The 26200-nt window shown below is 33.2% G+C and overlaps 3 protein-coding genes across 5 annotated transcripts; 2 read left to right on the top strand and 1 right to left on the bottom strand.

The window, feature by feature from the left end:
• Window positions 1-545: 545 nt before the first annotated feature.
• Window positions 546-3079, top strand: LOC123228990 (auxin transporter-like protein 3). The gene is made up of 8 exons (XM_044654533.1): window positions 546-799; window positions 893-1078; window positions 1287-1399; window positions 1485-1668; window positions 1753-1850; window positions 1928-2135; window positions 2230-2487; window positions 2608-3079. The coding sequence occupies exons 1-8, from the start codon at window positions 644-646 to the stop codon at window positions 2800-2802; spliced, it is 1398 nt and encodes a 465-aa protein (XP_044510468.1). The 5' UTR covers window positions 546-643; the 3' UTR covers window positions 2803-3079.
• Window positions 3080-11187: 8108 nt separating this feature from the next.
• Window positions 11188-14205, bottom strand: LOC123228561 (cold shock protein 2-like). Its single transcript, XM_044653965.1, has 2 exons — window positions 13486-14205; window positions 11188-11686 (listed from the first exon to the last, which is right to left on the bottom strand). Exons 1-2 carry the CDS (start codon window positions 14001-14003, stop codon window positions 11683-11685), a joined length of 522 nt encoding a protein of 173 aa, XP_044509900.1. The 5' UTR covers window positions 14004-14205; the 3' UTR covers window positions 11188-11682.
• Window positions 14206-17608: 3403 nt separating this feature from the next.
• On the top strand, window positions 17609-24160 carry LOC123228980 (fluoride export protein 1-like). Of its 3 annotated transcripts, none has more exons than XM_044654516.1 (9): window positions 17609-18084; window positions 18396-18729; window positions 18891-18952; window positions 20279-20728; window positions 20895-20972; window positions 21470-21568; window positions 22177-22369; window positions 22471-22895; window positions 23224-23634. In XM_044654516.1, exons 4-9 carry the CDS (start codon window positions 20327-20329, stop codon window positions 23440-23442), a joined length of 1416 nt encoding a protein of 471 aa, XP_044510451.1. In that variant the 5' UTR covers window positions 17609-18084; window positions 18396-18729; window positions 18891-18952; window positions 20279-20326; the 3' UTR covers window positions 23443-23634. The 3 variants fall into 3 exon arrangements, 2 of the variants coding, with proteins under 2 accessions (XP_044510451.1, XP_044510450.1); XR_006504771.1 differs by lacking the exon at window positions 18891-18952 and adding an exon at window positions 23698-24160 and having other exon boundaries at window positions 23224-23616; XM_044654515.1 differs by lacking the exon at window positions 18891-18952.
• Window positions 24161-26200: the final 2040 nt, after the last annotated feature.

Here is a 26200-nt window from a genome sequence, read left to right on the forward strand (position 1 = left end):
TGGTTAGGCGAACAAACCTTTTTCTGAAAAGTCAGGATTTGATTAATATAATTTTTCTCTTATATAAAAACTTAAATTAATTAATTTGAAATCAAATAATAAAATAATATAATAAAACAAAATTTTAAATTATTTAATACAGTAATTATAAATTCAATTACCATATTTTAGATTTTATTTATTATGTAAAATCTGATAGAGGTTTTTCAATAATTTTTTCTTTTTTTCAATATTTACTACATAAATATAAAGAAGTGAAGGTAGGCCACCCCGCTCGTGCGTTAATCAGAGTATGGGCTCATGACCCTCCTGTCCAGCCCAATAAAACCCAAAAACAAAAGTGAAGTGTAAAAATCACCATCCGGTGACACAGAAATATCACCAACTAATGAAGCTCTAGGCAGAAGGGAGAGCCACGATTTCGTAAAACATATGTGTAATGTAACCAGTAGCCTATCACATTCCTAAGAGCAGGTCCACACCTTGGGGTGACTCAATTATTGCTCATAACTTATTAAAATAAACACAAACAGCAAGAAAGGAACGAAGCAATTTTCTTTTCTTTTGTCTATTTATACACTCAAATTCCTCCACTGCTCTCTCAATTCTCAAACAATTGAGCTCATTTCTGAAGGCTGTAACAATGGCTTCAGAGAAGGTTGAGACTGTTATAGCTGGAAGCTACATTGAGATGGAGAGGGAAGGGGAAGATTCCAAGTCTGCAAAGGGCAAATTTTCAAGCTTCTTTTGGCATGGTGGCTCTGCATATGATGCATGGTTTAGCTGTGCTTCTAACCAGGCATTTTGTTCAAGATAACTCTTTTCTGTTGTATTTTTGTCGGTTAGTTCTAGAAATCAATTTGGAACTTACTTTTGTTGGGTGTTTTTGCAGGTTGCACAAGTGCTACTGACACTGCCATACTCATTCTCACAACTTGGAATGCTATCGGGGATTCTTTTTCAGCTGTTTTATGGGCTGATGGGAAGCTGGACTGCATATCTTATAACTGTACTTTATGTTGAATACAGAACTAGAAAGGAGAGAGAAAAGGTTGACTTCAGGAATCATGTAATTCAGGTAATGCCTTTTCCATGGAGATGTTTAGTTCATCTTAGCTAAAGTAAAATTCTGATAGGAATGAAAGATGAAGTGGGGATGTGTAATATTGCACAAAGAAAGAGAAAAAAAAAAGTAACAGAAAAGAGTGCTTCATTTTTCTTGGCTAAAGAAATTAGCTAAAAAGTTACTAATCATTGTTGTTTTGCTTTTATGATTTCCATTGCAGTGGTTTGAAGTTCTTGATGGGCTACTGGGGAAACACTGGAGGAATATTGGCCTCTTTTTCAACTGCACTTTTCTGCTATTTGGATCTGTAATTCAATTGATAGCCTGTGCAAGGTGCTTTATAAAATATCGATTTATAATTATAGTTAATTGATTAGTAAATATAATATTTTTTGTCCTAATCTTATTAATGTTGCAGCAATATCTACTACATAAACGACAATCTTGACAAGAGAACTTGGACCTACATCTTTGGAGCCTGTTGTGCAACAACTGTGTTTATTCCCTCATTCCATAACTACAGAATTTGGTCATTTGTTGGCCTTATGATGACTACTTATACTGCATGGTATTTAACCATAGCTTCCCTAATTCATGGACAGGTATAATTTATGCTATAATTTTTAATATAAATTTTCAAATCAAAATTCATCTCCCCCATGAGTTACTTTGCATATAATTTGAAGGTTGAAGGAGTGAAGCACTCGGGCCCAACTAAAATGGTTCTCTACTTCACTGGAGCTACTAACATTCTCTACACGTTTGGGGGACATGCTGTCACAGTGTGAGGATTCTATCATTCTATAGTCTTCCAAATCATTAAGCTAACTCTAATATTAATATTGCTCATATGATGTATAGTGAGATCATGCATGCAATGTGGAAGCCACAGAAGTTCAAGGTGATATACTTGATGGCGACACTTTATGTATTAACCTTGACTTTGCCATCGGCTTCTGCTGTGTATTGGGCATTTGGAGACATGCTTCTTACCCATGCCAATGCTTTCTCATTGCTCCCAAGAACTGGATTCAGAGATAGTGCTGTCATACTCATGCTTATTCATCAGGTAACCACACGACTCTACATTCTTAATTCCATATGCACTCATTTAATGGAAACTAAAGTAGTTAATTTGCATGAAAATTTTGGGCTTTTTGCAGTTTATAACATTTGGGTTTGCATGCACTCCTCTATACTTTGTGTGGGAGAAACTCATTGGCGCTCATAACACAAAGAGCATCTTCAAGAGGGCACTGGCTAGACTTCCCGTTGTGATCCCAATATGGTTCCTAGCCATCATTTTCCCTTTCTTCGGCCCTATCAACTCTACTGTTGGATCTCTTCTTGTCAGCTTCACCGTCTACATCATTCCTGCATTAGCACATATGGTCACTTTTGCTCCGGCAGCAGCTCGTGAGGTGAGACATCTTTATTAGTTTCTGAGTAAGAAACCATTTTTATTCACTATTTAGACATCGATTTCACTGTTCAGAATTGTATGCTTAATGAATTTTTGTCCAATCTTTTGTCCCTCACAGAATGCAGTAGAAAGACCACCAAAATGCCTTGGAGGCTGGGCTGGCTTATATTCCATGAATAGCTTTGTGGTGGTATGGGTCCTGATTGTGGGATTCGGGTTTGGAGGATGGGCGAGCATGCTCAATTTCATACAACAAGTCGATACATTTGGGTTATTCACTAAGTGCTATCAGTGCCCACCTCACAAGGGTTGACCAATTAAAGAAAAAAGATTAAAAGAAATTCTCTTGTTAACAGATTAAAATACATATGTAAGTGTGTAAAGAGATTGGCATTTGTAACTTTATTTCTCTTTCAATCTTTTTGCTTTATTGTAAGAGAGAGCTATTGTTGATGGTTTTCATATAAGGTGTGATGACAACCATATTCATGGCCACCCCCATACGGACCTAGAGTTGTAACTTGTGTGTTAATTAATCTCATTAAGAATTGCAAGCAAATTCCCATTGGTTTTTCTGTGGGATTTACTTAGATTGTCTCACTCTTCCCTTCTATTATTACTCAAGATTGTCTAATCTAATACCTATGATTTTAGGTAATTTGGGTTTAATATAAAATCTGGATTCAGTAGTTAACTTCACAACACAACTACTGTATTAAATAAATCTTAAATTTAATCTTAAAAAATTATTGAAAAAAATTTAAATTCATATTTCTTTTATACATAAACATTTTCTATTACTACTTAAATTAACTCTTCGGGTTCAAATGCTCTTATTGACTACAACCATACTCGATTTTATAAACAGAAAATACATAAATGCTCTCAAATCAGTGTACAGAATTATCATTTTTACTGTTTTTTGTTGTTATTTTCACTGTTTTTATACATAAAACCTCTTCTATTACTACTTAAATTAACTCTTAGGTTCAAATGCTCTTATTGACTACAACCATACTTGATTTTATAAACAGAAAATACATAAATGCTTTCAAATCAGTGTACAGAATGATCTACAGCAACAAGTGCCAAACTGAAAATGCTACGAGTGGGAAGCGTGGCTGACTTCATCAACAAAGAACAGTGAAAATGATAATAACAACAACTGAAAATGCCATAACTAGGCGGTGCCGTGTAATGGGCAGCTGTATATGTCGGCGGCAAAATCTGTCATGGTCCTATTTATACTTACTGGAGCCTAATTTGATGGCATTTCAAGTGCTGCTTTTTTAGGTTCTTATCTCATAATTCAAGCTGGACAGTTGCCTAACTTGACGTGCTCTCTTTGTACACATCTAAAACGACAAACAAAATATGCATTTCGGTTTTCACAATTCAACCTCTTAGTTATTTGGCTGAAGTATCTGATTGGAAACATAAATTATTGAGGATCCCAATCATAGAGCGTGAGGGTAGCTAGTGTGAAGGCTATTTTGTCAACCAATCGCATATAATTGCTTGCCCACGTAACCAACAAGTTTAAACTGAGAAGAAGGCCCCCAATCATAAAAGTGAAAGTAAAATGGGGCCGGGATCATGGTGTGCTTATTATGACTTGCCATCTTCCTAACTAAAGTAACTTTCATTTTTTAAAGAGAAATGGTCACAACATGGAGAAAAGCTACAAAGGGGCAATCAACACTTGATGTCCACTACTCATCATCTCTGAAAAAGCCTTTTCTAACTCAACCCGAAAAAGAAAAAGCAATATTCTTTTTTCTCTAAGCCTAACATGGTAACCCTAAACCAAACTCACTGGAAAATAAGCAACTTACATGAAAGAGAAGATAAGAGATGACAGCGAAGGGGAACAATAGTGTTATCTTAGTTTGACAAAGAACGGTCAGCTAATCACTAACAGATGGTGGGGTTGGTTTTATACGATCGATTGGTTGCTGTTGGGACCATTCACAATTTTCTTAAATATGTAGTTTCAAATATGAGGACTGCCTGGTCAGTGTCATGAAATATTTCAGTTCTTTCTTTCTTTCTTTCTTCTCTCAAAGATCATTGAATCTGGCTATCCACTCTTCTGAAAAGAAACGCTTTTGACCAGCTGCTGATGAAGTTCCAAGATTAATGGGGACCCGAATCTTTTATCTGGTTGTTAAGCGGAGAGTGCAATCAACGATAGAAGAGAACTTTTATTGCTATGATTCCAAGTTTTCATCAGAAAAACGTGGCAAATTAATCTTGTGAGAAGAAGAAATTTATCTAGAAAATTCTAAATAAACAGACATTTATTGTAAGAACCCTTGATAAATATTCATGAAGCTAAAATCAAGAGAGCGTGTGGATTAGGCACAGGTGCTAGGGTCCTATAATCTAACACATTCAGATTACACGTGTCATCAGTTGGCTGGATTCTTCTGCCATCTGCTTTCCTATGTTGTGGACATCATAATGTATTCGCAAAAGGCAACATTATATATCTCATGCTTTTCACTGTAGATTTTCTTCTGCTTATTGCCGCTTAATGTGTTTCTTTATATCAATCTCCACTTGTTGAAATTATGTTTATCTAATATCCAGTGTTAATGATTCTTTCCTCACCAATCCGCCTTTCAGCTCACAGAAAGTACTGAAACGAGCAAATTATGGAAAAATAGAGCGTCAGATTAAGTGTAACTAGGGGTAAACGTGTTTGGATACTCTGTAAAAATTTTAAAAACTAGAATTGGAACCAACCTTGTAGGCTCCAATAGGTTCTGGTTCTTATCCAAACCTGTAAAATTAACCCATTTTCTTGTGAAATCAACCCATTTTCCAGATTAATAAAGTTGAAGGTTCTAACTAGTACCATTTTGCTCTTATTTTATAAATATGATTTTGGTTAAACAGTGTTAAGTTCATGTATCATCATCAAGATCTTAGAGAGAAGAGTGCATGATTAATTCAGGAAGATAACTCCAGTAAAAGAGTAGAATGTGTAACCATGAATTCATGAGTTGCTTAATTTAGCAGATGAGAAATTTATATAACAAGGGAAAAAAACAAAAGATGCATTAATTAGTTGTAGTCTCAGCTTTTGAACTGTGCATAAGCACTAGGCATGTCAAATTGTCAATACAACACAAAGCCTAAATTGAAAGTCCTTTTGAAGTCTGGAACAAACCCCAAATTAAACAAATTCTCACAAATGCATACCTTTATTCGTCTAATACTTTGATTCAATGATTCAAACCTTTAGAAGATTGAACCAAACCAAGGAATGAGATAAAAAATTGGGATAGAAAGTTTAAAGTGGAGAGGTTGGGAGAAAGATAATAAGGTAAAGGCAAATAGAGTTTCCTATTAGTTTTTTATTTAATTATTGGTTGGGTACCCGACCCATTGTATTAAATGAATAAATTGGGTCTTTAGTTTATTACCCGAAACCTACCCTATTTTCTCTGATTTTAGTTTGGAACTAGACCCAATAGTCAAGTATCGAATGGTTGTGGTTCTGAATGGTAATTTGCTCACCCCTAGGTTTAACTAATTTTTAGGCAATTAGGGAATTGATCCTAATGTAGTTTTTTTTTCAAGATATCATATTTTGAACTCCAGTTTGATTGGTTAATAGTGGTTACATGTAAAATTGTACCAACAAAAGTATATTAGATCATGAGCGCAATTCAGTGTAAGATGGTTGAAAATAATCTAATCGTGATAAACAAAGTGTTATTTTTTAAATAACTTGACTCACTGTTTGAAATTTTATATCCATAATTATGTTATTTAAATCTATTTAAAGCTTGAAAAAAGTAACGATATGAGTTACATAAGAGCTCCTCATTGGCCATATATGTAACAAGATAAAACTTCGTTATGTAATTACATTGATTAGATTTCCTAGATTTAGTACATAGAAATTACATTTCTAATAACTTTTGATGATAATACCATCCTCGTAATGATACTTGATGATGATGGAGTGGAATGTAATTGAAATGAAAATGACAAGTTGAGGAGATCATGGAAACCGTTAAGATTCATCCTACCCACTACTTTTAGGTAAAATTGAATCCACTTGCATTTTAAGTTAATCTACAATTAGGTGACATGTTTAGAATCTTGTATGTAGACGGTGTGCTTAGTCGTTGCATGCTACCCATGGCTAGACTCTTCTAAGGTATAGTTTTTGAGCATTTGATCTAAGAACGAAAATGATCGTATAATTGTCTTATAGTTTCTAGAGTACTAGTAAAACTTGAAAAACTATTCAATGCACAAATGAACACCTCATCAGTAGATTAGTTGGTTCTTCTATTTTCTATTTTTTGAATCTCTTTGCTCCTCTAACTTATTCTCATTTTGAGTAGATGTGCTAGTTGAAACTTCCAAAACAACATTCTTTAGTGCAACTATGAAGCTTTCTATTCAAAGGTAGTTTTTTGGACATCTTGTAGAATTGGGTCATAAACTTGAATTTTGCGGCCTACAATTCCCTCCAAAACTTTATGTATGACTACCAAGCATAGACCACCTTGGAGAGTAATTTTAATGTTTCATCATGTTTTTTGTTGCACATTCCTTATATAACTGATAGGCATAGAGAATGCTCTGATTGCCCTAAAGTCTTTGAGGAATTATACAAATAATTGCTTTTATGAGATAATAAAACTACCAAACAACTTCTTGAACCATGTTTTTGCTTTTCTAGTGACTTGGTGGAATTCCATGATGTCATTGAACATGTCTAAGTGATCCAATGGATCACCAATTTCATCAAACTTTTGAAGCTGTCAGGTAGGGGTGCAAGGCACACCAACAAAGAGAACGAAGATTTCCCAATTTTGACATTTGGTTTGTCAAGATGTCGAGGACTTGCTTAAGCCTATGTAGTAGGACGCCTGCTAAATTATGTTTTGCCACTTTCTCTTAAGGGGCTCAAAGAGCATTCAAATGGTTGCGTAAATCCAACCTTTGAGTTTGACAACCTAGGCAACCTAATCTATCAAAGTTAGATCTTATGCTACCATGTGGCAATAGTTGATATATAGTATCTTTGTGATATGAGTTATCCTTTACATATCTAGAGGTGATATCTATAGGATGCGAGTCCAATCTTCAAGTTTGACAATCGGAGTTTTCTAATCTATCAAAGATGAATACCCGATCATTACAAATATTATTTTTATGATTTTAACAGCTAATTATTTATATCACTAAAATTATGCAAATAGTTGATGTGTTTAACATCTTGTGTGTAAAGGATGTGCTTAGCTATTATATATTGCTTGTATGGCTAGATGTTTCTTTAGTATAACCTTTTTACCTTTTTTCTCGGGGCTAGAAAGACAACAAATAATAGTTTATTGCAATAATAAAATAAAATATGTTAAATAAAATATATTTTTTTATTCGATTTGATTTATATTTGCTTTGATCTTGATTGATTTGATTCTGATTTGATCTAATTTTGATTGATTTAATTCGATCTGATTCTGATTTAGTTTATATTATTTTTCATGTTTAGTAGGACTAAGATTTTCTTACAGATTGCACTATAATACTATAAATTATATAATATATTGTCAATAATATTCATTTAATTTATAATCTAAATTATAATTTTTCAACCGGCCAAAAGTTTTGAACGGTAATCCTTGACGGCCTCTACCTGCTCGGCAGGATTATTATTTTGCAGGTATAATGTTGTACTTTATGCTAATTCTCATCCTCACAGTAAGCTAAAGATGAGTGTTCATGGCTGACCCATTCCTGAGTCAGTTGGCCAAGTCGCCGTCTAACAACAAAGTTTGATACATACCCTTGTGAAGAATGACTGGATTCCAACCTGTAAAAGCTAATGAACAGCAGCCTGGAGTGGCCCATACTCGTATTTCTGTCAGTTCTTTACCCTTTTACAGTTTTACTTTGTCTGCAAATGTGAGTGGAGCGTTGAATCCAAATATAGATAATGGAAGAGAGAGACTGAATCCTGAAGAGAAAGACGGTGATAGATTGAGAAGAAATATTGGTCAACCTGTCAGGGTCCATGGAAGTTTCTTCTAAGGTATAAAGCTGCCCTGCCTGCCATTCCTAAAGTGAACTGAAAAATCAAATATGGGTTCTTCAAGCCTTGTCTTGTCAAGGTGATGTTGCGTCACAAACAAGGAAAATTATTTGCTGAACCGAAAACCGTATCAACCCTGTTTCTGTAATAATGACTACACTCATCCAAGTACCTCAGCATACTGGATTTATTAAGCGATAGTTGGAGTGATCATGGAAATGTTTCATGCATCTCCGACAAAGCTGATAGATTAGTACCAGATACAGAAAGAAATTCTGCGGTCTTGGTGATCATTTTGGTTCATAGTGAGAGCCAGAACAATAAACTCGGAAATTCTTGGTTTAACAATCTTTAATAAGATTTTTATAGCATCTGCAATACGAACATTTAAATGTTGCATTGGCATAGACGACTTTGAATACAGGACTTGGGATTTCATAAATTTATCTTTTGATTTTAGTTATCGATAGGGTTATTGAGCTGAAAACGTGAGATCACTTTTTTTTTTAATTTATAAATAATTTAAATCAAGATTTTTCAAACGTGATAAAAATTTGAATCTAAATTTTTTTAAAATTTTTTTAATATTCTACTAACTTAATTAATCTAATGCATGATCCCTTGAATTAAAGGGATTTTCAAAAAATTGAATTTAGCATTAAAAATTTTATTTCTTGAAAGCTGATAAATTAAAAAAAGAAATCAGCTGTCCTGGAAAAGGCTGGTGTAAAAAAAAAAATTAAAAATTTTATATATAATATGTTTTTTATTATATAATATAACTAAAAAATTGCACGTATTTTAATATGTTTTGAATTAATACAATATATTATATAATATGATACATATTCTATAGTATGATATATATTACTAATATAAATCGATATACCTTTTAAAGAAAATAAAGACGTGGTATAGATAAATATGAGAAATTTAATATTTGTAGAGGTATTTGTAATATTTTTCAAAATCATTAGTTTTAATTAAATTTTTTTATTATTTTGTGAATATTTTATATATTATTTTCTAAAAGACACCTCATTCAATACAATATAATATATGATACAAAAATTTTAATTTTTGATACACAATAGAATTCAACTCTCTAGCTTGTACATGTATAGAAACCCCGAGGCAGCATGGCCTTATCTTCTTCTTGGCATTATTAAGCAGGGCTGTCAATTGAATTGGCATGGCCCAACCCAAGTTCAGCCCCAAAAAAAATATTTCGGATTGAATGGGCTATTTAAACCCGAAATATGAATTGACTCGAAAAACTTTGTTATAAACTTAGCCCGAAAAGCAAGCCAGCCCGAAAATTCAAGTTGATTTATAAAATCTATGACTAAGCCGAAAATGAAGTTCGGAAAAGAGCTCCCATCGCAGATGGTGGCAACCGGAAAATTTTTTATGCTCTTCATGAACCTTCTTCTGCATAATACTCTTCTGTTTAATCTCATATTTATCATAACTTGATTCAACTGACCGCTCATGGCTGCTCAGTACTTACTGCTTGCTCGAGCTCCAGCTAGCGCAGAAACGGAAATTTCAGTGGTAGAAGTTGCAATATCTGAAGCCAATATGAGTTGGCGTACTCTGGAAGGCTTGATGATGAGTTCAATAAAGTGGACTAGTTTTATAAGTTGAAGGTGTAAGAGGAGCTGAAGGAGGCCACGATTTTTAAAAAGCAAAAGCATGCATTGATTGCTTTCAGAATTAGAGTGGAGAATCCACCAGCCTCTTATTTCGACCGGACGGTGGAGATGACTCGTTTAGCTTTAGATACTGCAACTTCTTCTACCACTGAAATTTCCGTTTCTACACCAGCTGGAGCTAGAGCAAGCAGTAAGTACTAAGCAGCCATGAGCAGTCAGATGAATCAAGTTATGATAAAGATGAGATTAAACAGAAGAATATCACGCAGAAGAAGGTTCATGAAGAGCATTAAAAACCTGTTGAGGTGAAGCCACTAAACCTGGACCGGCTCCATTGGAAATACTTGAGAAGGTGAAAACCAAAAACATTGCCGCTCCACTAAGAGTGTCCTTGAGGGGGTTCCCCACCAGACACATTAAATTCAACAAAGAAAATCTAAGAAAAGTTAAACACCAACTTATATTCATATATACCATTAGTGCTTATGAAAATATCTTTAATTTTTATTTAGAACCTGATTTAGCTCCGAAATACAATCAAAGCACGAAATTTTTAATGAACTGAACTTGAACACTATAAATGAAACCCAAATGAGCAAACTCGAAACACAAATAAAAATTTAACCCTGGCATGAAAAAGCCGGGCTAGGTTCATACAGCCATTGACAGGCCTATAACTAAGTTTGGCAATTAATGCAACACATTGCCTGTAACATGTTACAGTTACTATTTCCTACCCACAAAATGAAGCTACAATTTTGAGATTACAGTTTAAACAAGTCTCAAACGTGCAAGTAAATCACAAGGCAATATGACTGGGTATTCACTAAATACTACATGGATCAATTGCTTGGTATAAGGTTTTGCACATCATATTATTTCAATTTAAAACAGAAAATTTATAATACCTTCAATTCACCCACTCATTAAGCAGACCTCAGCAAGGCCAGAGAACGATGATAGGCATCAATTATTAAAATAATGAAGAAAAACTTAAAACTTAAAACATAACACAGAAATTTTATAACATCCTTAATAAGATAGCTAATACTAATCATCCACTCAATGCAAAGCAAAATTTGATGCCAAAACTGGATTCAATTACTTTCAAACTTTACACTTCCGTACGAAAGCCAATATAATTATGCACAATCCTCTCCCCCCAGATTGAAGTCCACTTGTACCCAAAACAGCCCACTGGAAACTTGAGATCAGAGTGATGCTAACACTAAAATAGTTAGTTATAGGATAGAAGCAAAAGATAATTAATCTAAGAAAATGACCTTTGATGATTAATTAATTGCAAAGATGTGATTTGTTTTATGGAGAACTCTCTCCATAAGACATGAACTTCCAGATCTTTTGGCTTATTGCAGTTTTACCACAGAAAGAACTCACCAAGGAAAGCCAAATAGGAGAATTATTCTAATGTAAAGACCAACGTAGCTACCTCACTCAAGAAAAGAAGCAAACGGCTTCAACTGTACAAAGCCATTGCACCCGTGAGAAAAGTATATAATTCAAGATAAACTCAACAATGAAGTAGTAGTGCTTATAATATAGAGTTATTCTACATCAACAGATCCAATCAAAAGTTAATTCTCATTCAACATAAGAAAACAGAGGATAAACTAATTCCTTAATGATCAATAGCACCCAAGAGCAGAATTACAATGTTTACCTTCCGATATGTGAATATCAGAAATCAATAAGCATACTGTCATAGAATTGAAAATGATAGAGAAACAATTCCAAAACCCCGGATTAATTTGTTGCAAAAGATACTAAAAGATTTGATAGCTTTAGCACTAGAAGATGCATTAAAAAAAACTGTTCTATGGTTATAAGACCTAAAAGGTACCAAGAATACTTTTTTTTAAAATTAATTTATCTAAGACATAATGGACAAGTTTACCCATGTTTGGTCCACACACGGTTGTAGTAAAAAAGTGTCTTTCTCATACAGCTCAATGGAACATCAGAGAGTTCCAATAAAATTCACCAAAAGATGATAGTTATAAGAAGAGAGGCTCACATAAGAGAAAGTTCTTACTTTTTAAATTTATCTCTGTTTCATTCCCATGAGCTGAAATGATGGGTAACAGAAACTAAGAGCACCATCCTTCCATGTTTCACATTTTCACCACAATAATTTTAACATTCATAGGAATGGCTACTCTACCATATAGAAAGCTTTTAATAACCCAACACTTATCCATTTTCACAGACTGACCAAAAATAACAGTTTGCTTCTTCACATTATATACTACCAGAATATAGGAGAAATCTTTTCTCTATCATTCATAGCCCAGACAAAGAAATTTCCAATGAACAATGTCATCAATGCTAGCGGTTTAAGGTGAAAATAGACTAAGGGAACAGGGAAACATGAGATAAGTCCATGTGCTGCACAGGCGGTAACAGATCTAATCAAAAGGAAAGTAAATGTAATCTTACTCCATTTAATACTAGCCTCTCATGATCAGATACCAAATACAGATAACGATTTAAAAGAATTTAACGCCCACCATACACATGACTTGGTTCTCATTCCTTGTAAGGGAAATGGATAAGATAAGTGTGTATGTATATGTTGAGGCAATGTTGACAGACCTCCAAAATGTTAATGGCAGTTAAGAAATTGCGAAAAATACACAGCCAATACATGATAAGAGAAAACTCTAAACAAGCTCTACACTCTACTATGTCCTCACATTAGTAGCTCCTGATGATAACACTTCAAAAAGCCACCATAAAAGAACTCCCACATCATTTCTAGTTATGTTATCCACAATATCCATAGAAATTGACACGTCCAAAACATTAAGAATGCAAGTCTCAAGTTGATCATCTCTTTCAAGGACCATAACACCAACGAATATTCTTTTTTTTTTTTTTAAATACATTATCAAACCAAAATCCAAAATGCATAATCAGAAATATAGTATCCAAATTGCATAATCAGAAATATAGTTAAGATAGAGATGAATTGTAAGTGGCAAACAAATAAGCAAGCTAGAAAATGGCATTAACCAGCAAAATCAGGGACAATAAATACTATGGTCAAAATAGGGGTCAATAAATACTATGCTTTTCAATCTCATATTGGACAGCATGTGAAAGACTATCAATATAACAAAACAATAAAAATTTAAAACCAACGAAGTCAAAAAAAAAAAATCACCCACATTACCAAGTCCTCATTGTAACATAGTTAACCAAAGTAAAAACCGAAACAATTAGCCAGGGAAGTGACAACTGCTCATTCATCATCTCTCACCTTTGTTCATAATTCGGACAATCCCTGGCGAAATGCCCTTCCTCCCCACAATGATAACACCCTCCTCCTCTGCCTCCTCTTCCACTGCCGCGGCCTCCGCCATATCCCCGACCTCCACCACCGCCGCCGCCGCTATAACAATCCCTGGCTAAATGCCCCGTTCTTCCACAATTAAAACACGCACCGCCGCCACCGAACCGACCTCCTCTCCCACCTCTACCATAACCAGTTCCTCTGCCCCTTCCACCGAAAAATCCTCCGCCTCTCCCGCCGCGAGTCCCTGGACGGTGGGATCTGGGGACGGCCTCCACGTCAATGGCTTTCGAACGGCCGTCCTCTCCAAAATCGATGGCAAATTCAACAGGTTGCCCTTCGGAGAGAGTCCTGAATCCCTCAGATCGGATTGAGGTTTGGTGGACGAAAAGGTCTTCGCCACCTTCATCTGGAGCTATAAATCCGAAGCCTTTCTGGGCACTGAACCATTTTACTGTACCAGTGGATCGCTGATTCTCAGCCATTGACCTTAAAGCTTCTAGAAGATGATTTCTGGTCTTTCTAGAAGAATCAGTATAACGTCTGTCAATGGCTGAGAATGAGTATAGGCGGCGAGTAATGAGATAATAGGATCCGACTGTGTCAGAGCGGGGTGAGTCTGCTTTTGAGTTGGTTGGGCGGAGACAACATGAGCATGAGATCTGACGGTAGAACGGTGGTATTGGATTGTATCGTACGGTCCAAAATTTTGTTGCTTTATCCCCTTTGGTCTTTGACTTTTTTGTTGGATAACATGATAACGGTAGCTGAGCACCTGGCGGGTTTATCCATATCTGCGGAAGATATTCGACGTAATTATTACGCGAATTTTAATATTTTTACATGTTTAAGTTGAAGAAATATTAAGATTATTCATAAATATCATCTATTATCACATAATTTAATATTATTTTATTTTTAAATTAAAATTATTTAATTATATTAATATTATATTTAGATAATGTTTGAAACAGAATAAATAAGAAATAAATTTAATTGCTACATATATAATATAATTAAAATTGAAATTTTTTATTTGTAAGGATGATATATATATATATATATATATATATATATATATATATATATATATATATATATATATATAATTTATTCAATATAATTATGAGATTTCTCCAAATATAATTTACTTAAAATTTTTTATATTCTAGGAATCAATTCTTTTACACATTAATTTGATTTATAAAACTATTGTTAATATAAGAATATTAGATATAATGATGGTTCATGATGTTTGAGGGGGTTATTTTTAATTTAATTACTTCAGGGGTGTTTTCATAGGTTTTTAAAATTTTAGAAGCATTTAAAAGTTTTTTAATGTTGTAGGGTGAAACCGTGAATAGGCCTCACCCTTTTCATTTTAATGAACAAGACATGGGCTAAAATTCTTAAGCCTGAATGAGCATGCTCAAACCGAGCTAAAATTTTTTTTGGAACTGGGCTTGAATAAGCTGGATCCAAGATTGATAGACTTAATCAACAGTAATAAAATAATATTTAGGTATTACTTATTTAAATGTTCTTATAAAAATTAATATACATTAATTAATATTATGTTTATAGGATATTAATTAAAATATGCACAAAATTTTTTGTCAAAAATTTTTTGGCAAATTTTGAATAAATTTACTTTTTTAAGTAAATTTAATTTTTATTCTAATAATACTCTTTTTTGTTAATTACTTTAGATTCAGTATAGTTTTCCATTAGCAATCTCTTCTTCAAGAGTATACTTCTGTTTTATCATATTGATGATTCGTTTGATAACTTATAAACCGAACATTCAAAAATTTATTTAAAAATAGATCAATTTTTTATGTAATTGTTGACATGTACAAATCAAAACAAAAAGATAAACATAAGTGCAAAAAGTGTGCGCGGGTGCAAATGGTGCAAAAAGTGTGTGAGGGTGCAAATGATGCAAAGAGTGCGTGCACGATGCAAAAATATTATAATATAATATATATTATAACATGAGTGCATATAAGTCTGTAGAAGTGGTCTTCTATGTATATAAAAATAATATTTATATAAATATTATATTATAGGAAGTGTGTGCACTCCCTCGCACTCATTATATATATATACATATATATATATATATATATATATATATATATATATATATATATATATATATATTATAATATTTTTGTATTGCACATATACTTTTTGTGCACTGCACTCTTCATGCACTTGCACTCTTCACACATTTGTGTTTATACTTTTCGCACCTGTTTGCACTTTTCATACCTATACACACTCACATATACTAACGCGCACTTATATGCACTCTCCGCACCTACACACACTCTTCGCACTCGCATGTACCTTTTACATCTACATACACTTTTCGCACCTATATGCATTTTTTGCACCCCCACACACTCTTCGAACTTATGTTAATTTTTTTGTTTTGATTTGTACATATCAATCTATTTTTAAATAAGTTTTTGAATGTTCGATTCATAAGTTACCAAATGCATCATCAATATGATGATGTAGGGATATTATTGAAAATAAAATTAAATTTACTTAAAAAAGATTAAACAGAAACTTTTGTATTTATTTTAATTAATATCCTTATACTTAGTTACACTAATATGTTTTATATTATATTATTTGTTGTATATATTTTTAAAATATTATATATGTTGATATTCATATACTATTTTTTTATATTTTCAAATTATAAAATTAATTAATTAATTAAACTAGTTTTTAAATTATTATCTCGTTATTACAATATATATATATATATATATATATATATATATATAGTATTTAATATTTTAATTGAGGGCAGAAACGTTTTTATATAACAAAGTAGATGACATGTCGGTTGTAATGATTGAAAGTAGAAAATTAGTCACTTGGGTGAGTTATTTGTACATTCAATGGGTAAATCCACTCAAAAACAAGTATTGGTTTTATGTTTTTAGCCCTGTACCCATAGGTATTTATAAGTCATCCATTTTGCTTTTTGATTTATTTTTTTCTTCTTTTTAATATCAAATTTATAATAGATGTAACATATATTTTATATATTTTATTTTATCTTTACATAAAATAAATTTAAATCTACCCTAAATTAAAAAAATTATAATATTAAAAACAAATTTAAAAAAATATAAATACTAAATACTTTGTTATAGATGTTTAGTTTGTATTCAATGCTAAATTTTTTTAAATTTATAAAAAACTTTTTTATAATTTAAGATAAAATTTGGTCATTTTACGAAATATTTGTACATAATTAAACACAAAACCTGATCTCATCTATAAACTCGATCATCTGACCCATTGACATCTCTATAGATAAACAAACTACCTTCCACCATCCTCTCCCACGAATATTTCCAAAGGAAAAAGTTAGAAAATTACAAATTCTAGGGTTTTAGATCCATTATACAAAAAATAACAAAGCTTTTTTGCAGGCGAGTATACCAGCGGATTACTTCATAGTTTGAAATGCAGATATGCCTTGGATTGTGAATGCGGATCCCTGGCAACAACTTGAATGCCAAGAGCTTGTTTGGCAGAAATAGATTGTTGACCACAAATTGTGTAATAACACCGGCATTATGATATTCAAACCATACATCATATTCAAACCATATATTATGATTGTTGACCACAAATTATGATACTCAAACTATACATCATATCTCATAATCAAAATTTAATTTTTTATATTATATATTATTTTATATTATCCTATATGTTTTATGAAAATAAAATAATATCAATATCTTTAAATATTTAAAAATTTTATATTTTTTTTATTATATCATTATTTTTATTAATTTATATTAATAATTTTTATCATACCATCAAATATATATTATATTATATAATATATCTATAATATTATATAAATTTAATATACTTTAAAATAAGTATTATTTTTCATCCATATTAACCACAAAATACTGTTAATCATGTTTGGGATTGCCCTTAGTCTGGGGGATGAGATCACTCTCAAACAGAAGGGAGGCAGTTGACGTAGAATAATATCATATATTATTTCCAAAACTTGTACGTCAAGTCTTCGCTGCAGTTGCAATCTGACTTATCCGCCTTCATTTCTATCTTGCATATCTCATTCAAATGCAAGTTTTTAAACTGATGCAATCGCCTTTGCCTGAAAATCATAAGACTGCCCTCCCATTTCTGTTCAATCTTTTTATTTACTCATCGAAGGAGAGAAGTTTAAATCTGAGCCATATATCAAATTCCCCCTGTCTAGTTTTACGTTTTTGGGCGAGTAATCCGCACTCAGCAGTCAGCCCGTATCCAATCCGTCGGTTCGCCAAGTCTTAAGTCAACGTTGAACCATATAAAGCAGTTGGGCCGTGAGCCCGAAACGGCATAGGCATGATTCACTCAGTACTCCTCCCGCCTCGCCGTGATTTCCAGTGAAAGCGGAAACAGAACAAAACGAATCTTTTTGATCATGATTAGGCATCGAGAGGCTGAGACAGATTAACTGTTGCTTTTCTTTTCAGATCCATCGTCAGCTGGAAAAGAAACATTTCTCACAGGGTATCTTTTGTTTTACTTTTTGTCCTTTTTGATTTTATTTTTTAAAATTTAATTTTCTTCAATTTTTTGTAACAAGTAAGGTATATTCTTTTTATTTCCGCGTATCTTTGTTGTGTGGATCTCCCTCATTCATCTGAATCAAGATCCTCCAGTTATCTTAATTAGAGGCATTCAAATATGACTTGTCTTCCATCAAACCGCTTCGAAGGTTTCGCAAGCTGATGGACATAATCAAATCTGGTTCAGCTGCCATGCATGTACCTATCAAGAAAAGGATTTGTGACTCTAATAAAATCAATTTATTATTGCAGAACCCACCGCGGTTGAAATTCGAGAGTCAAAAACGGCATTCGTCATGCTTGTCTTCACTCCACCTCACACCATCACGCGCTTTATATCCGCTCCGTAGAAATAAAATAATCAAATTCGTCTCTCTCTAAAACCCGAAGGCCGTTAAATTCAAGAAGTCGGAGGGCGGAGGCCTACTCTGGCCTTTCCTCAGATCCACATTACAATTTACATGCACTGCTCATCGCCTTTTCAAAGCTTAGTGTCTCTTGCTGACGGAATCATTTTTGTTTATCTTTTCAATACGCTCGGCATTTGACCGAGGAGAAATTTTCATAAGATTTCTTCGGCGAATCGGTATGATTATTCTCTTTCTTCTCTTGTAACGTGTAAAAGTTAGCTTTTATTTACTTTTCTTTGCTTTATTTTCGTAGCCAGCTTTTCTTGTTTGTTTGTGTAGTTTTTGATTGATAGTTACTGTTTATGCGGAAGTTACTGTTGAATGATTTAACTTGCAGGCATGGTAAATTTTGATTATTTTAGTAGGGAAAAGTTTGCTGTTCAGATTCTCCGTTCACACGTTTGATTTTCTTTTTGAAGATCTAGTTTACATCAGGTCAAATTACAGTGGGCCTTGCCTTTGTTTTTAAGTATATTGTATATGTTTGGTTTGTCTTCCATTTCTTTTCTTTTAGTGGAAGACAAATTCAAACAGTGAAAACTATATTAAAAATTGCCTCATTTATAATACAATCGATGTCGGAAATTCTCTTTTGAAATACAGAAATTGTTGATTAGGCCATATGTTCAATTTAATATTCTCATTTTTGGACTCTAATTGGAGAAGATTTTGGAGGTATAAAGCTAAAATAAAGTCGGTTTGTCTTCCTCTTACCCAGTCTTCTTCTTTTAAAATATTATCTATAGTGTTTATGTAGGAGTAGTCTTCAAGATACTGTTGTCAGCTTCACTGCCACTACCTGGATGCGCATGAAATTTTTTCCTCTTTTAATTTTTCATATTTTATTTTGCTGATTATTTTTTGAAACTATACTTGATTGTCATGTTGTGGCCTTTTTAGTGTTTTAAAATATTTTATGATTCCATAATTTGTCAATCATATTCTTGTGATCTGCTGAGTCTTTAAAAAGTGATGAATTATTATATTTGAACCTAGAAATTTACTGCATTTGCAAGTTTCAGCTTAAGTTTCTTTCACATTTTTCATGAAGTATCTTTTTGATTTACTTTATTTGTGTTTTCCTTTTTCTTTTTCCTTTTTTTTACATCCTATTCATTTTATGTTTACATTGTTAGCCGTTTATTCATTATGTGATTAATCACATGATAAATCAGCCATGAATGACCGGTGGAGTCTACAAGGTTGAGTGAATTATTGACTGCTTTATGGTTAAACAGTGAGTTGTACTGTTGTCACGTTATAAATGCCTTGTAGCTGCCTAAATCATGAACCAGACAGAGCTAATTCACCAAATATATTTTTAATCAGTGACATCATTCATGAAGTATACAATTTTGATATGAGAAGCATATTTTAGAAGTTTGTGAGTGTTATCTATAATTGAGAAAAAACTTGTGTAAAAGGTTTTTGTTTGATGATATCATTCATGAATTTTTTTTATTTGTAGCACACCTAGACGCAGAAATGTACTTGGGCTAATATCCTTAAAATTTGTATGCTTTAATTTTTTTTTTTTTTATAAGAGTATAGGTGTTACCACTTGTTCTTGTGCGTATGTATGTTAATTTATCAGAATAGTTGTTGACAATCGGTCATGGAAATTTATAAAAAAAAAGCATTATTATCACCTGCATCAATTGCTTCACTAATATTGTTAATTTGCCATATATTTTGGGTTTAAGTCAACACATTCATCTATGACAGAACTTAAGATAAGTTTACGGGACAATCCTGTGACTTTGGTGAAAGATCATGGATCACAGGACTGCTGATGCTGAATTTAGGCGAAGTGGATCATTTGATAAAGCAAGCAGTGCAAGTTCTTCACTGAGAAGGGGTTCCTTAAGTTTGTCTGGTACTTTGCGATCTCGTCGAGATAATGACATTGAAAGTGAGACTGTTTCAGAGGCAGGTGATATTGGGGATCGTGTGCTTCACAGTGACAGGATCAGTGACAATGGTAGCCTGCAGTTCTCTATTGATCATGCATTAGAAAATGGAGAGATTATGTCCATTCCAGAGAATGATCTATTCCAATCTTTGGGGTTTGGGCCTCGTCATCCCACTGCCCACAATACAGTCTCTATGGTGTCACCTTTACCAATCATATCTCCTTCCACCAAGCCATTAGTTTGCTCTGAGGATCAAAAACAAGTGAGCTTACGCTTAACAGTTTGCTTCAATTTCTTTAGTGACAGAGAATTATGGACAGGGACTTTTTTTTTGGTCTCTGGTGTTGGTGGTAATATCCACTTAGAGTTTGTTCTATTACTGTAATACTATGCCGGTAGCTTATAAGTTTCAATGTTTCTGCATGCAGGAGAAGGAGAAAGTGTTACCATTGTCATTGGAGTATATATCATGTCTTCTCCATTTGGCTGTTTTTGGGATTCTTGGGGTAAATTCAAGACTACTAGTGACACGTGTTTTTGAGGGTTTCCCTTTTTGATATTAACATCCATAGATTTTCCTTCAGCCATGTTCACTTTCATTTTCAACTCTGGAGTTTCTTTTTCTCTTTTGCTTACTCTAAATTCCTGTTGTTTAGTGCTTGGAACTACTCCCTTGCTCTTTTGGTTCATGCCCTGCCTTTTTTATTTTTTGAGTTAATAATAATGCTAAACTGGATTAGTTAGAGAATTTATGTTACCATCTTTGAGGTGTTATTAAATGCCTATCCAAAGGCATTACATATTTTGATGCTTTGGAAATTACAACCATTCCATTCCAATAAGATGGGACAATGAAACAGACCCTTGATCATTCTTTAAATTTGAAATTTTCTTTTTTATCAGGTTCAGGGTTTGTTAAAGCAATCTTTATATTGGGGTAGTTGAAGGAATATATTTATTTATTGGTAGATTACTAAACTGCATTGAAAAATTTGTTGTGCAGACATTAACAAGGTATTTGCTGCAAGAACTTTTTGGCCCCAGTATTGCTCGCGTGACAAGTGAAGGGAGCATTCTATACCTCGACCTTCCTTCCAACATGGTATTTTATTCTATAAGTCTCTTTTCAGACACTGTTGAATTTAAAAGAATGATCTTCAGGTCATTCTTTTTTTATTTCTAATTAAACTATCTTGAGGTCATTCTTGTTCTTGAGTGAATATCACATTCAGAAACAGGTGTAACTTTTACCTGCTATTTTACTAATTTCAAACCTGTAATTTCCAACATGTCTTTTAAAGGAGATTTCAGGAGTGACATAATGGATGCAGATTTGAAAGTGTGAGTGGATAATTTTGGCTTTTGATTAGAATGAAAGATGTATTTTAATTCTAGTGTAGTGGGAGATGACATGAAATTGAATTAATGAGTGCTTGATAATTAAAGAATATTTGGTTCTGAAACTTACCATCTGCCATTCAAGAGGCTTTCTAGCTGAGACGTAAACATTTTTCCTTGCTAAAACCGAAGCAATCTGGTGCAAATTTGTTTCCCTTGCTTAATAGAAACTTTTATAGCTGGTCTAGAATAGGCTTTAGCAATTTTAACACAATACTGAATTATTTATGATTCAATGTTTTCAACTCCCTTTTTATGATTGTAAATATTTTGAGAAGTTATGTTCTCTGCAAAATCATTATGATCCTTTAGGTCGGTTCTTTCTTGATGGGTTGGTGGGGTGTTGTTTTCAAAGAAGACATATCCAAAATGTCTGAATATTTAGCCATCGGTTTGACAACTGGCTACTTGGGGAGCCTTACAACTTTCAGTGGTTGGAATCAGAAAATGCTTGATCTCAGCGTCAATGGCCAGTGGGTGTTTGCTTTTCTCGGCTTTTTCCTTGGTAATAGGGCACTTGCAAGATTTGGGAATTGACTTAACCCATGAGAATAGGCATGTTATGAACAAGCCCCGTTCTAATCTCATTTCCATGTTGGTTTGCAGGGTTGTTTCTTGCAGCCTACTCCATAATTTTTGGGATTGAGACAGCCAAAGGTTTCAGGTGGCTTTTGAAAAGATTTTCCTCAAGTTCAAACAAAGAAATTTGCAACTTCAGCAGCAAATGGAGGGTGGACAGCTTAAAGTGTCATTTGGCAGCAATGGTAATGTTGATACTGTTGCTTGGAGTTTTCTGGAGTGTGAGTGGAGTGCTAACAAAGAAGGATTTTGATACTGGTAGCAGTGAGGCTCAATTGTGGTTGGGTTGCATTGTTTCTCCTCTAGGTGTCTGGGTCAGGTGGTTCCTAGCCCGACTTAATGGACGTGGGCTAGGAAGGGCTGGATATCTGAAATGGGTTCCATTTGGTACTCTGATTGCCAATATTTCTGCAGCTTGTATCATGGCAGCCCTTGCTACTGTGAAGGCAGCGGTATGTATTCACAACTTGATTTCTATTTATATCACCCTCCCTCTGCGTGCCTATGTTAACTTAAAAACACGAATCTATACTGATGCAACTCTCACATTTATTTTATAAGCATCGACCAAGTCTTTAGTTTACCTATAAATGTGCCTTTGATTCAAACTATGAGGCCAGTGTCTAAGAGCGACTAGCGCGACATCGGCTTCAGTTGTTAAAGTTATTATGGTTAATGGTTTGTCATTTTTATCATTTCCATTAACACTTATTTTGGTTTTGAGGTGTGCAATTGAGCTATGTTATGAGATTTTGAAAAGTGTACATATGTGCGGTGCAGGAGGACAATAGCACCAGCAATACAGTTGCAGGTGGCATACAATTTGGATTTTTGGGTTGTTTGAGTACAGTTTCTACTTTTATTGCCGAATTCAATGCTATGAGGGAGAGCACGCAACCTTGGAGAGCATATGCATATGCCCTTGCCACAATAATAATCTCATTTGCCTTGGGGATTCTCCTATACTGTGTACCTGTGTGGACAAGGAATTACGAATGACGTGTTGTTTCCTACTTTTGAATGGCTTGGAATTTACTTACCGATAGAGCTATATGAACCATAAGTACATGTACGAGAATAAAATAACATTTAATTACATGTAAACAGGAGAAATGTGTTCCACAACACAACATATATTTCAGCCACTCATATTGTAGGAAATATTCAGTGAGAGTAAGCCATTTCTAGATAGTTAACTCTTTTTTATTTTTTTTATTTTATTTCTTTTTCTAATTGTGAGTTGGACATTTGCAGTAAGGCTTGTTAAATCTGATGAGGGCCGCGACTGCTGGTAAGTGACTTGTTGAGGAATCTTGTTAAGTTTACAAGGAAAAAATGGTTTGTATTAATGTGTGACAAGTGAAAGCTCTCCATCGTATTACTTTTACAGAGGAGTGGTGGAGAAGGTACCCGCGATTTAAAAAAAATTAATTAATTTTTTTTTCACAGTTTTCACCTTTTTAAGTTTAGGGTTTGCTTAATCCGCCTTTCTCAGTTATCTCTTTATTATCTTTTCCCCTCTCCTTTCTTTTAACGATTTGCTTCTTCTACCACAATCACCTTCTCCACCACTCCTCTCTGCTCGCCAACTCCTCTCTCTCCCTTACGCAGACCATCAAAGGCTTCCACCACTTCACCATCGAGGGGTACTCTTGGGAATGGTGGAATATCCATGTACAATTCTTATTGACAATGATTTTCAAAGTTGCTACCAGAATCATTTTGTGCAATTTGAAACTGCTACCATGGCCTTTATGAGCTGGTTTACTGCATTACCACATTTTCTCTTAAATTATTGGTCATTGGCGTCCGATGAGAAGATACTATGTAAAAATCCAAAAAGAGAAAGAAGGCGGTGGTGCCCCAAGTGTTCTTTGAGTAGTAAAAAATAACGCAATATGTATAAAAAAATATAAGTTAAAGTATCATTTGACAATATTTTAAGATCAAACTATTAATTAATCTAGTTCGTGGTTGTGAAGCTGATCTTTGGGACTGGAGTTTTACTTGATTAGATCGGATGGTTTGACCCAAAAACATTGGTCCAATTCGGGTGGTGGCCTTTTCAGACTAATAGTTGTTGTGTGAATCTGTGATCTTTCCCTTGCCATTTTGTGTTTTAAAACTTGGTTGTGTTGTCATGTGTATAGTTTATTAAATCAGGCTGTAACATACATTAACTGGTTAAGGATGGTAACTATCCATTTGGCAAAGGGAGATCCAATCGATTGAATTGTTTTAGTTTAACTGTAAACAAACACTGGAATATTTTCAAGGAAAAACTATAGGATATTGAAGAAATAAATTTCTTTAACTCTCTCTTTAGCATTTCAAGCAAATACCAAAAGGGGTGTGTAAAAATATGTACATCATAGAGAAACGGTTGGGCGCTATTTATAGAGACACAATTTAATCCACACAATCTAATGCTCACCATAAGTGATACAATTGTAACATAAGTTGTGTACTCTTGATAAGGTAAAGTCTACATTTCGACAGTTGAGTTTTGGTACTTTTACAATTCAGATAATTTATTTGTTGTATCAACATACTTTAAAAATACAACTATTCGAAGCCTTCATTGGCATCTTTTTATGGGGAGTCTTGAAAATTATGCTTGACCTAAGAGTGACATATTTTGGATATTATTTGTCTTCTACAACATAACAAAAGAATTGTATGTTAGAGATTAATGATGCATAAACATTTTTTATAAATACACTTTTTTTAACATAAAACTATTGATTAGATCAATTGAAAGTATATAATTTAGAGTTTTGTATAAGATAAACTATGATAATGACGATTATGATTTGCTAAAGTAATCTTTGTATCAACTATATAAGAATGAGAGAGAATCATAAAAAAAATAGAGAATTTTAACGGTTCATTCGTTACTCAAGAGTTTACATAGTGATTATAGAAAGAATATTTTAAGATGTAAATGACTAGAAATTTTTAATAAAGCTTTTTATGTTTTTTAGAGATTTCTCATATATATTTTAATATCTCTTAGATTTCAGATCCTCTTTCCTTTATATGATAATTTATATTTATATGATAATTTATATTTATAAAATGAAGAAAAAATAATATTATTTTTTTGTTGTCATTCAAATTTTTATTTATATTTCATTTTATTAGAGGTAAGATAATTGATAAATATATAATTGATCCCAATTTGATAAAAAGATATAATATTGAGATGATTATCGTCTTTAGTCAAGGATTTGTATTTGACTTCTTTTATTAGTTGTCTCCTATAAGTTTAATTAAAAAAATATGTTGAACAACCAAAAAACATAGTCATCTTTCAACGGTAGGGTGATAATTAATTCAATTAAATTATATGTATTTATAATAATTATTGATTTGCCTAAAAATTATGACATAATTCTACATGTTTTGACAGGTAATGGTTAACGCTTTCTATATGTCATTGCGAGTAAGATTGCAACGGATCATTCTGACTGGCAACTAAAAATATGCGTCACCGAATCACACTCTGTAGCAGTCTCAAAATTTTGCAGAACCTTTTGATTGAATTCATGGACTTGCCGTCTTCAAAAAATAGTAAAAAGAAAAGAAAATAAATGAGAAGCTCATATTCTTATTATTCTAAAGTAATTTTTTTAACAAAAAAACAGTATAATTGAATCGAGAGATTTAAAAAGAAAAGATAATAAATGAGAAGCCCATATTCTTATTATTCTAAATTAATTTTTTTTAAAATTAAATAAAATTATTAGATCATTAT

Source organism: Mangifera indica, chromosome 11, assembly GCF_011075055.1.
Source record: "Mangifera indica cultivar Alphonso chromosome 11, CATAS_Mindica_2.1, whole genome shotgun sequence".
In the NCBI taxonomy this organism is placed as follows: domain Eukaryota; kingdom Viridiplantae; phylum Streptophyta; class Magnoliopsida; order Sapindales; family Anacardiaceae; genus Mangifera; species Mangifera indica.

What these genes read in the sequence shown, in the direction of transcription:
- LOC123228990 (XM_044654533.1), top strand. Translation starts at nt 644, where the DNA reads ATGGCTTCAGAGAAGGTTGAGACTGTTATAGCTGGAAGCTACATTGAG. An exon ending in CTTCCCTAATTCATGGACAG is followed by an intron (nt 1,669 to 1,752) that starts GTATAATTTATG and finishes TATAATTTGAAG; the next exon opens with GTTGAAGGAGTGAAGCACTC. An exon ending in CTCCGGCAGCAGCTCGTGAG is followed by an intron (nt 2,488 to 2,607) that starts GTGAGACATCTT and finishes TGTCCCTCACAG; the next exon opens with AATGCAGTAGAAAGACCACC.
- LOC123228561 (XM_044653965.1), bottom strand. Translation starts at nt 14,003, where the DNA reads ATGGCTGAGAATCAGCGATCCACTGGTACAGTAAAATGGTTCAGTGCC.
- LOC123228980 (XM_044654516.1), top strand. Translation starts at nt 20,327, where the DNA reads ATGGATCACAGGACTGCTGATGCTGAATTTAGGCGAAGTGGATCATTT. An exon ending in GCTCTGAGGATCAAAAACAA is followed by an intron (nt 20,729 to 20,894) that starts GTGAGCTTACGC and finishes TTCTGCATGCAG; the next exon opens with GAGAAGGAGAAAGTGTTACC. An exon ending in CTGTTTTTGGGATTCTTGGG is followed by an intron (nt 20,973 to 21,469) that starts GTAAATTCAAGA and finishes TTTGTTGTGCAG; the next exon opens with ACATTAACAAGGTATTTGCT.